Here is a 16,573-nt window from a genome sequence, read left to right on the forward strand (position 1 = left end):
CCAAATTAGCAAATTAGAATGATTTCTAAAGTATCATCTGACACTGAAGAAAATTCAGCTTTGCCATTATAGGAATCAATCAACTTGAAAATATATAAAAATAGAAAACGGTTACTTTAAATGTTAATAATATTTCACAATATTATAGTTTTACTGTATTTTGATCAAGCAAATGCAGCCTAGGTGGACATAAGAGAATCTTACATAAAAAAAAAGAAGTCTTACTGATCCAAAACTTTTGAACGGTAATGTAAGAGTAAACACACAAAGCTTTGATTTACTCCACAATACAATAAAGGCACCTTTAAACTCCCTATTCTCTTCTGCTTATACTGTAGTACTTACTTGTGTTTTGGGATATCTCAGTAGCACGCCCCTCAGTGCGGTTATCAGAGGCCACTGAGGTGACGCTGAAGGTGTAGTTGGTGCCGGGTGCAAGTTGTGAGATTAATATGGAGGTTTGGTTAGTAGTGAGAAACAGGTTTACACCCCAAACTACTTTATAATACAGGCTGATGCCATTTTGAAGTGTCCAGTTCAGGTTCACTGAGCTCACGGTGATGGATTGCACAGACAGGTTACTGACAGGCTCAGGGCCTATCAGTGCAAGAGAGTGGACATGGACGTGTGAGAAAGTAGACATGGACACCCAAAAATAAAAAGTCTGTCATTATTTTCTTACTTCAATAAAACAGACATGTTTAGCAAAACATTTACGCTGCTTTTTGCTATACAATGAAAGTGGATGGTTACCAAAAGCTGTCAAGCTCCAAAAAGGAAACGTTTTCAAATGTAAATTGTGCATGCACATATTCCAATGCAATAACCAGTGAATTTGGCATAAGTTATGTTAGAACTGTCTTAATGCACAACCATTTGAATATGCATATGCACAAGTGAGATGTGAGAGTTTCAACGGAGGGAAAAATCTAAACATTTCTAAAGTTTTGGTTGATTCCTCACACAAAGCGATCATACTGTATGATTAAAGAGATTTTTTGTGTCCTTTCTGGAACTTGACAAACTCTGGCCATCATTCATTTCATTGTATGGAAAAAAGCCCCAGACATTCTGTTAAATATCTTATTTTGTGTTCAGCTGAAGAAAGAAAGCCATTAAAGAACAACATGAAGGTGAATAAATGATGACAGAACTTTCATTTAGAAATGAAGGTTTTCGGTAACACTTTACTTAAAGCCTTTAGGTATAATGCATTAAAAAGGGTTATTAAAGGGTATAATACATTATATTTATTCATAATCTGTGTTGTAATACATTATTTCTTGTCATAAATAATTATAAACAAATTTAAAATGCACCGTGTAACAATTCATTAATAAGTGTTATTATACAGGTACGGTGGCCGAGATTTCTCAAAGTGTTGCAAATAGAAAAAAAACCACCTGCAAATTAAAAAAACGTCTTCATCAATTTGAGAACACATGTGCTGCAAAACTCACACCACAAACAAATAAAGAAGCACACTGCAAAAACAGAACCGCACTGCTAGCAAAAGACAGTGCAAAGAAATACTCTTTGAGAGAAGCAGTTAACCAGCGGAAGTTAAAAGCAGATCAAAAGTGTATTTATTTCTTGTCTCAGTGTTTAGTGCAGTTGTCATTGCTAGGAAAAGCTTGTTTTGTTTACTGTGTTGAGACGTGCTGAAGTTGCGTTTAGTCTCATACTCTATGGCATACCTTGTCAGTGTCATGCGCTTTCTTAGCCCTTTGTTGTGATAAACAGTAAAATGTGTTCAGCTGAATTCAATTTCCATTTTGTCAAACGGTATAAAAAAGGTGAGTATACCACTGCAGCGGTCATGGCAGCCTTCGTGTGAAGACCGAAGAGTGTAAAGACCATCGTCTCTACCGTGCGACTACACTGGCAGGGACACCTGCAAGGGACATAAGTATTACTTTTGATTCATGCTCTTTTCTACACCTTGCTTCACCTCTGTTTCAGTTTTTATGACCAACTCTTACTATGTGTTTCCATATCCCTACTATTACTACCATTCGCAAACCACGCGTCACACACTGTAGGCAGCGCAATCCTAACAACTTGCGCACTTTGCCTAAGTCTGCTAATACACTACTTTCTTTTTCTATTGGTCTCTGGAATTGTCAGTCTGTAGTAAACAAAGCAGATTTTATTACGACTATTTCTTGTCATTCAAGACTAAACCTCATAGCCCTGACAGAGAAGCGGATCAAACCAGAGGACACTGCTACTCCTGCAGCACTCTCCAATAATTTCTCATTTCACACTCCCTATCTGACTGGAAGAGGTGGAGGTACTGGTCTGCTTATCTCTAATGATTGGAAATGTATTCCTTTAATTTCTCTGGGTATTAACAGCTCCTTTGAATCACATTCAGTCACTATTACGCACCCTTTTAAAATCCATTTTGTAGTTGTTTATCGACCACCAGGACCACTAGGTAATTTCTTGAATGAATTAAATGTGCTGCTCTCAACCTTTCCTGAGGATGGTACTCCCCTTGTTATACTTGAAGACTTCAACACTCTGCTTGCCTAGACAGTGTTAACTATGGCTTCTCACAAATCAGGCAACCAACCGGACCTTATTTACACATGACACTGCTCCACTGATCATGTGCTGGTTCCTCCACTGCATACTTCAGATCACTTCCCCCTCACTCTTAACCTCAACATGGTTCCTGATACAACACATACTTCTCCACATGTCATCTATTGACTTAACCTATGCTCATTCTCACCCTTCTGGCTATCTGCTATGGTTTCATCTTTGCTTCCACCCCTTAAACAGTTAGAATCTCTTGATGCTAAAAGTGCTACTGATACTTTCTGCTCCACTCTTACATATTGTTTGGACACTGTCTGCCCCTTGTCTTCCAGGCCAGGCCTTACCAAAATTAACAATTTGTCTAACTCTCGCATGCTCTTTAAAACATTTTCCTCCCTCCTTTGTCCTCCTCTTCCCCCTCCTTCATCAACTCAACATCAACAGCTGACAACTTTGCCACATTCTTCTTTAATAAAATTACAAACCTCAGTCCACAATTTTCCACACCACAATCTGTCAAGCACATCTTACCAGCAAACATACACTCGTTCACATCCTTCTCTTCACTCTCTGAGGCAGAAGTCTCCAATGTGGTAGTTTCTAATCATCCTACTACTTGTCCGCTTGATCCTATTCCATCTCATCTCCTTCAAGCCATTTCTCCTGCAGTTGTACCTGCACTCACTCACATCATTAACACATCCCTTCAAACTGGTGTTTTTCCCTCAGCATTTAGACAGGCTCGTATAACCCCACTTCTTAAGAAACCCTCCCTTAACCCATCTCTTTTAGAGAACTACAGACCGGTTTCACTTCTTTCTTTCATTGCAAAAACAATTGAACAAGCTGTGTTCAAACAATTCTCTGCCTTTTTCACACAGAACAACCTCCTCGACAACAAACAGTTTGGTTTCAGAAGTGGACATTCAAGACTGGCAAGAGTGGATTCCAGCTGGATCTGTCCGCTGCTTTTGACACGGTTAACCACCTGATCCTCATGTCAACCCTACTGATAAAGGGCATCTCAGGAACCGCACGCCAGTGGTTTGAGTCTTACCTCTCATATAGGTCCTTTAAGGTATTTGGAGGGGTGAGGGGTCCAAGTTGCAACATCTAGCTACTGGGGTGCCTCAGGGCTCAGTTCTTGGACCACTTCTCTTCTCTGTCTACATGGCATCATTAGGTTCTGTCATTCAGAAATATGGCTTTTTATATCACTGCTATGCTGATGACACTCAACTCTACCTCTCAATCCATCCTGATGAATCGACGGTAGCTGTTCGGATCTCAGATTGTCTAACAGACATTTCTTGCTGGATGAAGGACCATCACCTTAACCTTGCCAAGAAAGAACTGCTTGTGGTTACAGAAAACCCATCACTTCATCACAATTTCACCATCCAGTTAGGCATATCAACCATAACTCCTTCAAAAACAGCCAGAAACCTTGGAGCTATGATTGATGATCAGCTGACTTTCTCAGACCACATTTTGCATGAAAACCGGGAGGCCTGTGACTGTCTCATAGTCTGCCAAGTAAATAACAGTGTCAAGGTCCATAAAAGATATGAAAGTCGTCGTCAGAATAGACCATCTGCAAAAAGTCTTCCCGTTGCTTCATATAACCCAGATTGTCTGATGGCAGTTGCGAGTATTCTGACGATGACTTTCATACCTTTTATGGACCTTGACACTGTTATTTACTTGGCAGTCTATGGGATGGTCACAGGCCTCCCAGTTTTCATCCAAAATATCTTAAGTTGTGTTCCGAAAACAAACGAAGCTTTTACAGGTTTGGAACAACATGGGGATAAGTGATTAGTGACAAAATTTAAATTTTGGGGTGGAGTATCCCTTTAATAATATTTGCCACCACTGGCTCTGCACCCCTTTACCTAAATTCATTACTTCAGACTTATATGCCCTCTAGAAGCCTGTGTTCTGCAAGTGAACGTCACTTTATTTTGCTATCTTAAAGAAACACAAAATCACTTTCACGGACTTTGAAATTAAATGTTCCCTCCTGATGGAATGACCTGCCCAACTCAATCCGAACCTTCACAAGAATCGGCTAAAAACACATCTCTTCCATCTTTATTTGACCCTCTAACTCTAGCACTCTCTTATCTAATCCTATTTTTTTTTTTTATTTGTCCCTTTTAGACTTGCACTATTCATTTACTACTGGTTTTCTTAAAAAAAAAAAACAAAAAAAAAAAAAAACAACAACTAACACTAGCTTTTCTAATCTTTTTGTATTCTGTCGGTTTTCTTTTTATTTATGATACAATTAACAAAAGCAAAAAAGGCCTCTAACACTAGCTTGCTCTATACGTTTTCTATTCTATCTGTTTCCTTTTTATTTGTTATATAATTTAAAATAACCTTGCTACGTGTATTGCGTTAAGCTAACTGATACTTTGTTATAGCACTTGCATATCATTGCTCTTTTGTTGATTTTGATTGCTTCCATTGTCCTCATTTGTAAGTTGCTTTGGATAAAAGCGTCTGCTAAATGACTAAATGTAAATGCAAATAGGCACAGACCACCTCGGAAATGTTTAAGGGAACTGCAAAGTGACAAACATGGCTGGTACATATTTAGCAATGTTTGCTCTAAAAGTTTAGATTTTTATTTTAACATCCTGCTCATGATTCCTAATAGATTTTTTTGGGGATATTATTAGCCTAAATAAGCTGACGAAATACACAATTACTGTAACTGTGAAAGGTTATGTAAGCTGGCTAACTTACTTTTACAACTTCCCTTACAGAAAAATTACCATAGCCTATGGTTTTACTATTAAAATGAATTAATTAATAAATACATTATATAAAAAATATACTATAGTTACTATAGTTTGACCATGGTATGCACAAATTAACCATGGATTTACTACACTAACCATAGTTTAACTATGACATTTGTACATTTGCTCTGGTTATACAAATGGTAATCAATACGCCAAAAAATAAAACATGGTTAATTTTTGTTTTGTTAGGGTAATTTTGTTGTTGTCAGTGCTACTTGTGCGTTTCTTTATTTATTTGTGTTGTGAGCATTTGCAGCACATGCGCTGTCAAACTGATGAAGATGTTTTCTTAATTTGCTAGTGCTTTTTCTATTTGCATGTGTTTTCTGAAGTTGCAGCACACTGAGCTCTCTCGGCCATCGCATTATTATGTATTAACTGTGGTTAAAATTATTCATGAAATTGTACAATGCATTACAAGGGGCATTGCAAGACATAATTAATGCATTTAAACTACTTTTATAATGCATTATACATTTGTAAAGTGTTACCAGGTTTTCTTTTAATGCAATTGCCTGTAACTGTATACATTTATGTTTTTAGAAACTGGGCAGTGTCACATATCATACATGTGTTTTTAAATTTTTTTACGTTTACTCAAATTAAACAAAAATGCTACTCTATAAAAATTATGGTGTTGTTTCAGCTGTCTAAAACACACCATATCCAAATATCTTTCCTATTTTAAGTTAAGTTGATACATTATAAAGTAAAAATATTTTTTATTATTGATAGTGGTTGGCTAGGACTTACGGAGAGTAAAAGACTGATTGATCAGTGGAAACTGGCCTGTCCAGTTCAGATACACTGAGGTGGAGCTGGGCTGTGTAATAGTCAGACTGCTGGAATAGTCTGCTGTGAAAGTAGAGAAATATTGAGAATGTGAGTGACTGAAAGAATGAGAAAAATGCATTATATGGTGAATGTGATTGAGGGTGAAAAAGACAGAAATATTATTTTCATCCTTTCCAGGCAACAGTGGCCTTAATGTTCAAAGCCATTATTAGAAGTAGTAAAGACTTACTGGTGGAGAGGTTTGCGCAGCACACAACTGAACAGTTGATCCTGAAGAAATACGTTTTTCCAGGCAGCAGTCCAGTTACCGTGATGCTAGTCTGAGTGCTTGTAATGCTGAAGTTCTTCACACTGCAGGAGGAGCTGTCTCCTACAAACATAGTGATGTCTGAGGTTGTGGCGTTTGTCTTATTTTGGCACTCTACACCTAAATAAAGACATAAAACCAGCATATGGTAGGTAAATGGCCAACAATATACGATGTTGCAAATCACATCAAGTGGTTTAAGCTTAAAAGTACTGATAAATATCATTGATACAGACTGCACAAATAAAGACCTATTTATCAGGAAAAGTGAGTTTATTTATACTTACAGTCAGAGTGCCCACGAGGGATCTGGGGAAAAAAACAACAACATAACTTTGTCAGATGTATTACGGTTTCATTTTTCTTGCTGATTAGCAGCACGAATCCAGAGCAGTAACAAGCTTAAGCAAGTTTCAAATTACAAATAAAGCACGACTTCTTTGACAACTTCCATTGTGCAATATCTGTTTCAGATATAGATCTATTATTTGCACCACGGTGACGTCAGATGAGCTCTATATGAAAAAAGAGGAAGTATACACAGTAGTATAATGTTACTTGAAAAAAAAAGTGAAGTTAATTATTAATGCACATGTTGAGTCAATGCTGTGTGAAGTCCAAGCAGGCCTGACAGATCTCTTTACATGCATTGAAGCTCAGCTAAACCTTAACCACAAATCAAAACATCATTCTTCCTTTGAAGTGGATTATTTGGCCATTGGGGAATTTAGAAACACATGCATAAGCCATATTTACCCACCACTAGTGGAATTATTTGGGCCAGTTAATTACTTTATAAAGCTAAAATATATTTTTTTTTCTAAAAGGACCAATTGTGCTACTTGGAAAAGCTAAAATATACAATACTTTTGTTTTGATTAACACTTTTTGGTCACCACTTGATTCCCATACATTAATTTCTTATTTCACATTGTTGATGAGTTCAGTATTATTCTTAAATGTGGAGAATAGTAATAAGGATGAGAAGGTGTATAAAATATATAGATGTAAGTGCCTGGCATGATATGCTTCTACATTTCTTTATTCTGCCCATTTCCCTTTCCTAGTTCTTCTGAGCAATATTTTCATTGGCCTATTATGAAACTGACACCCACTGCCTGGCTATGATTGGTTGCTTATCTGGGACATCTTCATTGTCAAATTTGTAAAGGAAATCTGCTTGAGCCACAACTTCCGTATTGGTAACAGCAATACGTTCATAAACACATTTTTAACTGTGTGGTTAGATTCTAGTCACTAAACAACGTGTAACAGTAAGAATGAAAAGAAAGAATTCAAACAACACATAAAAACATTTTATCTATATCCAATCCATCTAAATCATTTTTTGAAATGATTAAATCTAAAAACTGTGGACAGCTTATTTTGTTTATAATAACTGTTACTGGTGTTAACAGCGTGTAACTAATACAGCCTCTTTGATAGTCCTTATCTGAGTTCACACATGACATAAAACAAGTGTGGCATGCCTGCTGACGCCACACATACAAATTCTTATCAATAAGATAAAGACACAATAATTAAAAGATTATAGTCATAATCTAGCATTAAAAAGCCATTATTACCAGTAAATGGTAAACCCTAAACTGCCAATTATCAAACCTCTGTTTTGTTATACAAAAAGGATCAACAATTAAGAGAGAGTGGGGTAAGATTAGAATTTTTTTTCTTATGTGGTCCTCTAGATAAGGTAAAATGAGGCAGAAGTACAATCAAAGTATCTAAAGTAGGATGTATGCTATCATTTTAAATGATCAGAATATATCTATGTCAAAGGGTTCTAAAAACATGGATTCCTTAGGTAAAAAAGTGTTCCCGTGGCTCAATTTGCCCCAGGTTAGGGGTAAGTTGATCCAAGTCAGTGGGTAAGATACACCATCTGGGTGTAAACTATCCATCTGACTGAATCTGATTCAAACCCATATGAAATTTTCAAATTTCCTTTTACAAAAAGTTGTGTTTCTTTTCTGAAAGTTAACTTAACCAAATAAAGTTTAAATTTCAATCTTTAATTGCATTTCTGAAACAATGTTAAACACCAGAGTTGTAACCTTACCAAAAACAGACTAAATGGTGAGTTTGTTGAGTAAAATTAAGCAAAAACTGAATTAGAATGAAGGAATAATGGTCACCGAAACTAACATGTTAGTCAAAAGAATCTTGGCATGGTAGTTTTTTTGGGGGGTTTTTTGCAGTGCCAAACAGACCATTAGGGACAACAGGTGGAAAGATATATCTGATTATAATGTGATTAAAAGCATCTTCAGCTTCTTGTCAGAGAAGGATCTGGTGAACTTTTACACTGTCCCTATCAAATAAACTACAAATAATATGTAGATACAGTGGGTAAAATAAGTATTGAACGCGTCACCATTTTTCTCAGTAAATATATTTCTAAAGGTGCTGCTGACATGAAATTTTCACCAGATGTCAGTAACAACACAAGTAATCCATAAATACAGAAGTTTCAGAGATGAAGTTCTGTGTAATAAAATGGAATGACCCAGGGAAAAAGTACTGAAAATGCTTTTTATTATTTATCACTTTGTACAAAAAACTTTGCTGGTAATGACAGCTTCCAGACGCCTCCTGTATGAAGAAACTAGTGGCATGCATTGGTCAGGTGTGATTTTGGCCTATTCTTCCACAGAGTCTTCAAGTCTTGAAGGTTTCATGGGCCTCTTCTATGAACTCTGATCTGCAGTTCTTTCCATAGATTTTCTATTGGATTCAAGTCAGGTGATTGGCCGGGCCATTCTAGCAGCTTTACTTCTTTCTCTGAAACCAATTAAGAGTTTCCTTGGCTGTGTTTGAGTTTATTGTCTTGCTGAAATGTCCACCCTTGTTTCATCTTCATCATCCTGCAGATTTTTATCAAGAATGTCTCAGTACATTTTTCCATTCATCCTTCCTTCAATTCTATGAATTTTGCCAGTGCTACACCGTGATGTTTTGGGGTGGTGTGCAATGCCATTTGACCTCCAAACATGGTGTGTATTATGGCATTCAAAGAGTACAATTTTTGTCTCATCTGACCAGACTATATTCTTCCAGTATATCACAGGCTTGTCTAAATGTTGTGCAGCAAACGTTAAACAAGGGTCAGAATGCTTTTTCTTCAGCAATAGAGTGTATACAGGCCACGGTGGTTGAATGCATTACTTATTATTTTCTTTGAAACAATTGTACCTGTTAATTCCAGGTCTTTTCTGAAGATCTCCACAAGTGGTCCTTGGCTCTTAGAAAACTCTTCTGATTTTTTTTTACTGCTCTGTCAGAAATCTTGTGAGGAGCACCTGGTCGTGGCCGGTTTATGGTGAAAAGTTGTTCTTTCCACTTCCGGAGCATGGCCCCAACAGTGTTCACTGGAACATTCAGAAGTGTAGAAATACTTCTGTAACCAATGCCATTAGTATGTTTTTCTTGAGAGTCTTGAAAAGGTCTTGAGAAAGCTCTTTGCTTTTTACCCATCGTTGGTCATGAGACACATTTTTATAGGCCATCAGTTGGGACTAAACCAGCTAATATTAATTTCCACTGACTAGGGGCAGGATTGTTTTCTAATTACTGATACATTTCTGCTGGTGTCTTGGCTTTCCATGCCTTTTTGCACCTCCCTTTTTTCATGTGTTCAATACATTTTTCCTGTGTCATTCTACTTTACTACACAGAACTTAATGTCTGATCTTATTTGTTTTGTTTTCTTTGTATGTATGGATTACTTGGGTTGTTACCGACATCTGGGGGAAAATTTTATGTCAACAGCACCTTTAGACATGTTCAATACTTATTTTACCCACTGTAAATGATAAACTAAACCAGTTGTGTATTATCACATTAAAATCCCAGTAGATTTAGCTTAACTTCAGTGCCTTATGGTGGGGTAAGTAAAAACGCTGGCTCTACTTCTCCTACAGCATTTGGCTCACTTTGCCCTATAGCTGCCATTTTGGAATAAACTTACTAGCTTACCAATTCAAGCTAATATTTAGCTAAATGACTTTGCTTTATATGTTGCTAATTCACCAATATGCATCATAAATATTTTTAGACCTGGATAAAATTGCCTTTGATGTAACATCCATAACATCTGTTATGCACACATTTTAATTTGACTAGCCAGAAAAAAGTCAATTTTAAAGTAAATGGGTGCCTTCTACTCCTGTGTTTTTCCTTTTCACAGTCCAAGATACAGGGGTCAATCAATTGACAAGAAAAAGGATGCTGGTCTTTTTGAACACACACAATTGAAGGCTACAAGAACACAAGTTCTCATTTATTGAGTGTACCAGTTTGAACAGGCATATACAGAGTCTATGGTGAAGTTGAACTATGCTTTTTATGAAGGCTGACTTTAAAAAACGCTTTAAACGGTATACAAACACTGTTTCATCTAGGCTATGGCTTTATTAATTCCTGGTAAGAGAAATGCGGTGTTCTTGATTTCATGTCAAAGCCAAAATAAGAGACATGGCAGAAAGGAAATTAATTTGTCCATTAAGGAAGTTATTATGTACACCTCAAATAATAATAGGAATAAGGAACTTATGTGCAGATGATATCTAACTTAACTTAATCATTAGTTTCACGTGTTTAGTGATGCTTGTAAACCACACGCTTCACTAGCCAATGGAGACTTTTCACATTTCCGGGTTCGTCATAGTTGGGTAAACTTCTATGAATGTCAAACAGAAACTACATTAAAAAAAAATTATTTTTGCATTCTCATTTGTTTTAACAGCAAAAGATAAAATCTATGATAACATTTCTATATTTCCCAAAAGAGGATACTAGTGACTACTAGCTTTACGTCAAATTTTTTGCATTAAAGTTTTACGTTTACGTATATTATAAACTTAAAATACTATTTAAAATTATCTTTAATAATTTTAAAGAAATATTTTTAGGAAAATATTTTTAACACACCAAATAAATATATGTATGTATGTATATATTACTTTAAACATTACGGTAACGATACTAAACATAATATTTTTTCAAAGGATTCTACCAGAAAAAATAATGTTAAATCTCCTAAATTATTTAATCTATGACACAATGAATTTAATATTATGAAATGTGCACATTTATTTGAAGTTGATTCTCAAAAGCCTGTGATTTTGAGTAAGTCCTGTTTGTATTTGACTTTAAATTATTTTGTACAATTAAAAGACTGTATACAGCCAGACAGCTCAAGTAGGAAAAAAACTTTACATTAGCAAAGCTACCGCTCCCTTAACAAAGCATCCAAACTCTTAGTGGTATTACATGCAGCGCTCCATAACGAAGTTCTACTCTTCTGCACAATGGTAACGATAGAAACTTCAACATAACAGAAAATTTCAAATGTCAAACTGAACATTAAATATCAAGATGTTTCCCATTACTCAAAAACACATAAATTAGCACTTAATTTCAATATTTACTCTCCATATTCAGCCATATGCAAAGCATGCTGGGAACTAACAAACACCACCAAAGAAATAAAAAATAAAATAAGAAAATCATGTAAAGTTGAGCTAATTCTATTAAAATTAGCCTTCTTTCCTTAATTTTTTTTTTAGTTTAATCAGTTCCTCAATTCAAGTTTCCTTAAAAAAAATGAGGAAAACATATTTCTTGGTTTTATAAGTGAAAAGTTCTCAGTATTTTCTATACAACACTGAACCACAATTTTTTTTTTATGTAAAATACACACTATTTTTAATCACCTTATTTTTTTCCCAATGAAAATTACAAGACCCATGATTAATTTTTACCACGTACAGTATACCCAATGTGTTCCCCTAATACCTGCAGCTTACAGCTGTACTAATGAAAAAGACATAAACTCTGGAAATGAAATAGCTTTTTTCCCCCCATTTGTATTTAATAGTGCAATGCTCATGCTCACACACTCATGTTTCTATGGATTCTTTTCTTATCTGCAGCCCTACAGATCAGCCCTTCCACTGCCCGCAGGAAAGAGGCCTTACCCAGAATTCCCCTTCATTTCCGATGACTCTAGTATATAATATACAGATATTACACTATGAAATCAAACTAGAAGAATACGTCAACTATACTTCCAAACAATTTTTAACAACATACACAAAACAAAGATATATACAGGCGTTTTATGTTATATTAGAATATTATTTAGTTGGAGCTAAAAGTAGAATTCATATTAGGCCTGTTAGTCCAAATTCACAAAAATCGGACAGATGTGATTTTAGTCAGACTAAAGCATTTACCATTGACAAGTTATTACTTTGGTCCAGCTTTTAAAGTGCATGTGACCAGACTAATGGCACTTAAATTTTGATCAAATGAGATCTAATTGTGCTTGGTAATACACAGCTGCAAACGTAGTTTCAAAAGGGAGTATAAAGTAAATGCTGCATGGGGAGTTTCAGTACCGAAAGCAGGTTGAGACATTCAGTCTTTGAGGTTAAACATGTTTCAGCAATTTTCCTGGCGTCAAACTGAAGTTGTTCTCTGAGAATGTCCAATACGTGTCAGAATATCACTTAAAAAAAAAAACCCTCAAACTTCTTCATTTCGAATTGAGAGAGGAGCGGTTTCAGCAACACCCCCTGCTGTGTTAGACGACTGTTCCCATCAGAGCTCAAAACACACACTTCACAGAGAGCATCACCACATCTGTCAGTAGAAACAAGTGTTAACACTTTATGAGTGTTAATAGAGTGTTTTTTAAAAAGAGGGTAGCATTACTGTAATACAGTAAAGTCTGTCACACGTACTAGTGTATGTACACAGAACATTGGGAAATCAAACACTAAACAAATGGTTTGTCATGTGTTTATGCTTCAGTTCCACTCCACATTTGCATCACTACAGATTGTATAAGAGCCCTGCTCTTTCTACTGAGCTACAAGGCCTTTTACAGCATACTAAATGCATGCAAATACACAGCGACAGACACTGTATTTGCATGTTGCTGTTACTTGTCCATCTGGGCAATGCACAGATAAACCTACAATCTTTCCCCAGCTATGATGAAAGGTTACCTCACATAACACACCTCTGAGTGGGTGTTTTAAATTTCCGTGTGTGTATGTCTGAGAGAGAGGTGCATGTACAGTATGTCTGAACTTCCGTATAAATGTTTTTTACTAAAGACCACCGAGTTTTTCTTGACAGAGTTAGTTAGAGAAGTGAAGGGTGAGATACGTTGTGTAGATAGGACAGGAAATGAGACATAGACAGACGGACACAACTACATGAATGACAGTCTATAACTGATAAGAAAGTGCACTCAAGTATTTTTACAGAAGAAATGCATGCAATATTCATCTAATGACCCGTTGTACACAATACTTGTCACATAAAATACTGTCATAATTGTTGTTAATTAATTATACATTGTATTGTCTTTCCTTTGCAAAAGAGTAGCATAATTCGACAGAGCAGCATTCTGACAATACAAATTTAATGGCATATTAGCATAAAAATTAAATGCTACATTATCTGTTTATTTATGACTTACGCAATTTTATGACGCCTGACACTTCAGTTTGTGCGCATTTCAACTAGCTGTGACATACAATAACCCATTGAATGTGAATGAATGGACCAAAATTTACATTGAACACAGAACTCTGTGAGTGTGTCTGTCTAATCTATTCCACCCCGGAATAGGACAGAATCCTTCTACAAGAGGGCATTATATACAACTGGACACAAGCATTTTTGGGAAGGCACAGAGATGAGCTTTATCTCACAGATGACTGAATTTCTAAACTTGGGGAAATGTACTAAAGTTCCAAGCTTTAGAAATGAAGCACGTTTTCAAGCAAGTTGCACAATTCAGGCAGAGCTTCTGTTTTATTTACTTTCTAGTTTAAACAGTGAGCACCACTGAGCCTTAAAGCTACTCAAAAATGTAGCTAGTTAAGCTATCAAGAAATGTACAGATATAGTAGTATAAAAAGAAATATAATACTTCATATTTTACATAAAAAATATACATTATTGTAGGCCTGTATTAAAAAAATAACGTAATAATGTGTGTGTGTGTGTGTGTGTGTGTGTGCGTGCGTGCGTGCGTGTGTGTGTAAATAAATTATATGAGTGGTTTAAAAAATAGATAATGTGAGGACACCTAATTTTAATCTACAGCCACTTTATACTGTAAAGACAGCATTTCCAAAATGTAAACAAAGATAAACATTAACATTATGCACTAAAAATGAGCACATAATAAAACATCACAGTATGTTTAAAATATTAACATATTGTACAATACTAGTTAAAATAAAAAAAATAAAAAAACATTTTGTGACGGACACACACCATATGTGATATATACGCATGTACAGAATAAATCATAAAAACATGGCGATAAAGTACTGTTTTTGATAGTCATTTAGAAATGTTATTTGTTTCAATTGTACTGTATTATGTCACTGAGCTTTACTCAGTTGCTACTTCAGAAACTACATCATCTAATTTAGTTAGTGAACTATAAAAGAAGCAAATCCATTCACAAATTTAACACATTGTTGTGATTTTAAACGGCTGACAGAAATACTACACACAACTTGACTATGGAAATATTGTTAGGGCAAATGCAGTGCTGTGGGAATTTTATGAGTAAAATATCTTGTAATTCACAATGGTTTCAGTTTTTTTTTTTTTTTTTTTACTGTACATAATGCACACCAAATTCCAACAGAACAGAATATTCTATTATGGAAGACAGATAGATGAATACAGCAACATAATAAAGTTAGTATACAAGGAATTAGTTCTGCTTAAATAAAATGTTTTGAATTTATATTAAAACAAACAAACAAACAAAACATAATCACATAAAGAGCAATATTACGTTTAGCTCAATATTCTGGGTATAAATGTTTGATGCTTGAACAGAAAGTTCATAAACTTAATGAAACTAATACACGAAATAATTAACAATAATAGAATATTTCTCCTATGTCTACTTTTATTTATTCATTTTTAATTCATGTGTATACCTCAGCGTGTGTATAATATGCACATCAAGTTATTCATCCATACAGCCAAAATGGCCTAGTGCATGACAAAAAAAAATGAAAATACTTCTTCAAATAGCAACACCACCCACAATAATGGTTATCACTATAGATGGCTGTAGTGATTAGAAATGAGAGGGGGAACGGTGGGGGTAGGAGGTGGGGATCTAGACCGTTTTCTTTTCCCAGTTCCGCATGTCCACGTCGCAGTTTCCCCTTTTCTCCTCTACTGCCCACAGCGGTTTATTCTTCCTAAATATGCCGGCCATTATTATCATGAGACTTTCATGTAAAACACAGTCCTTTCCTGGTGGTGTTAATTGCTGCACATCAAGGAATAATGCCATTTGGCAAGCACATTTGGGCAAGAGAAGAGAAAAGGTTTCCTCTCTATCAGGCAGTGGAATCATCATTTGGTTTCTTGTTAATCAGTGCAGGCCATTCCTTAAAATAACAGGCCTTATCTAAGTTTGAACAAAACGGTCCATGACGTCTCCACCCAGTTACACCAGCAGCTAATAAGGTTATTGGTGTTTAACAAACATAAGTTTAACAAAGACACTACTTCAAAGGTAACCTCATATACACCAATACATAAGAAGCATGGAGAAATTTGGGTCAGAATCCTGTATCTGGGTGAGGTTATTGAAAATAAGAGAAACACTTCAATAAAGCACTGTCAGGACAAAACCTATCTAAAATCCTGCTGCCACACCAAACGCAAGATCACTGAGATGTGATGAACCTAAGAAATTTGCATAGATTACGGTTGCACTTCTGGTTAAAGAGAGCATAATGGAAAATGTTCACACAAGCTTAAATTCAGCATTAATCATTAAAAGCCGCTGATCATCGGATAGACATCTTAGAACAGTCATGTTCATTAAGCTGATAGCCTAGGTGGAAATATAATTTACTAACATCACTATTGTGCACTAATCTGCAGCTGTGCATGCGGTCAAGAGTTTTGGGGAAGAGTCTTATCTGTAAGTAGGAACAGAAGTTATTGACAACTTTTTATGAACCATGACAAAAAGTGTCAATTTGCCTATATTTCCCTTTCAAATAAACTGAAGATAATATATTTCTTTTTA

General features: G+C 35.6%; 1 protein-coding gene across 2 annotated transcripts in view; it reads right to left on the reverse strand.

Moving 5' to 3' along the window:
• LOC109092589 (receptor-type tyrosine-protein phosphatase eta-like) overlaps window positions 1-16,573 on the reverse strand; it is a 32,384-nt gene that overhangs the window by 15,235 nt on the left and 576 nt on the right. The window contains exons 2-5 of one of the 2 annotated variants that reach the window (XM_042728014.1): window positions 6,750-6,771; window positions 6,385-6,582; window positions 6,114-6,212; window positions 346-597 (exon numbers count right to left, since the gene is read on the reverse strand). In XM_042728014.1, the coding sequence (XP_042583948.1) occupies window positions 346-597; window positions 6,114-6,212; window positions 6,385-6,582; window positions 6,750-6,771 (571 nt within the window). Of the gene's footprint in view, window positions 1-345; window positions 598-6,113; window positions 6,216-6,384; window positions 6,583-6,749; window positions 6,772-16,573 lie in introns of both variants that reach the window. The other variant, XM_042728013.1, reaches the window with a different exon arrangement.

The sequence above is a fragment of the Cyprinus carpio genome, chromosome B7, assembly GCF_018340385.1.
Source record: "Cyprinus carpio isolate SPL01 chromosome B7, ASM1834038v1, whole genome shotgun sequence".
Classification (NCBI taxonomy): domain Eukaryota; kingdom Metazoa; phylum Chordata; class Actinopteri; order Cypriniformes; family Cyprinidae; genus Cyprinus; species Cyprinus carpio.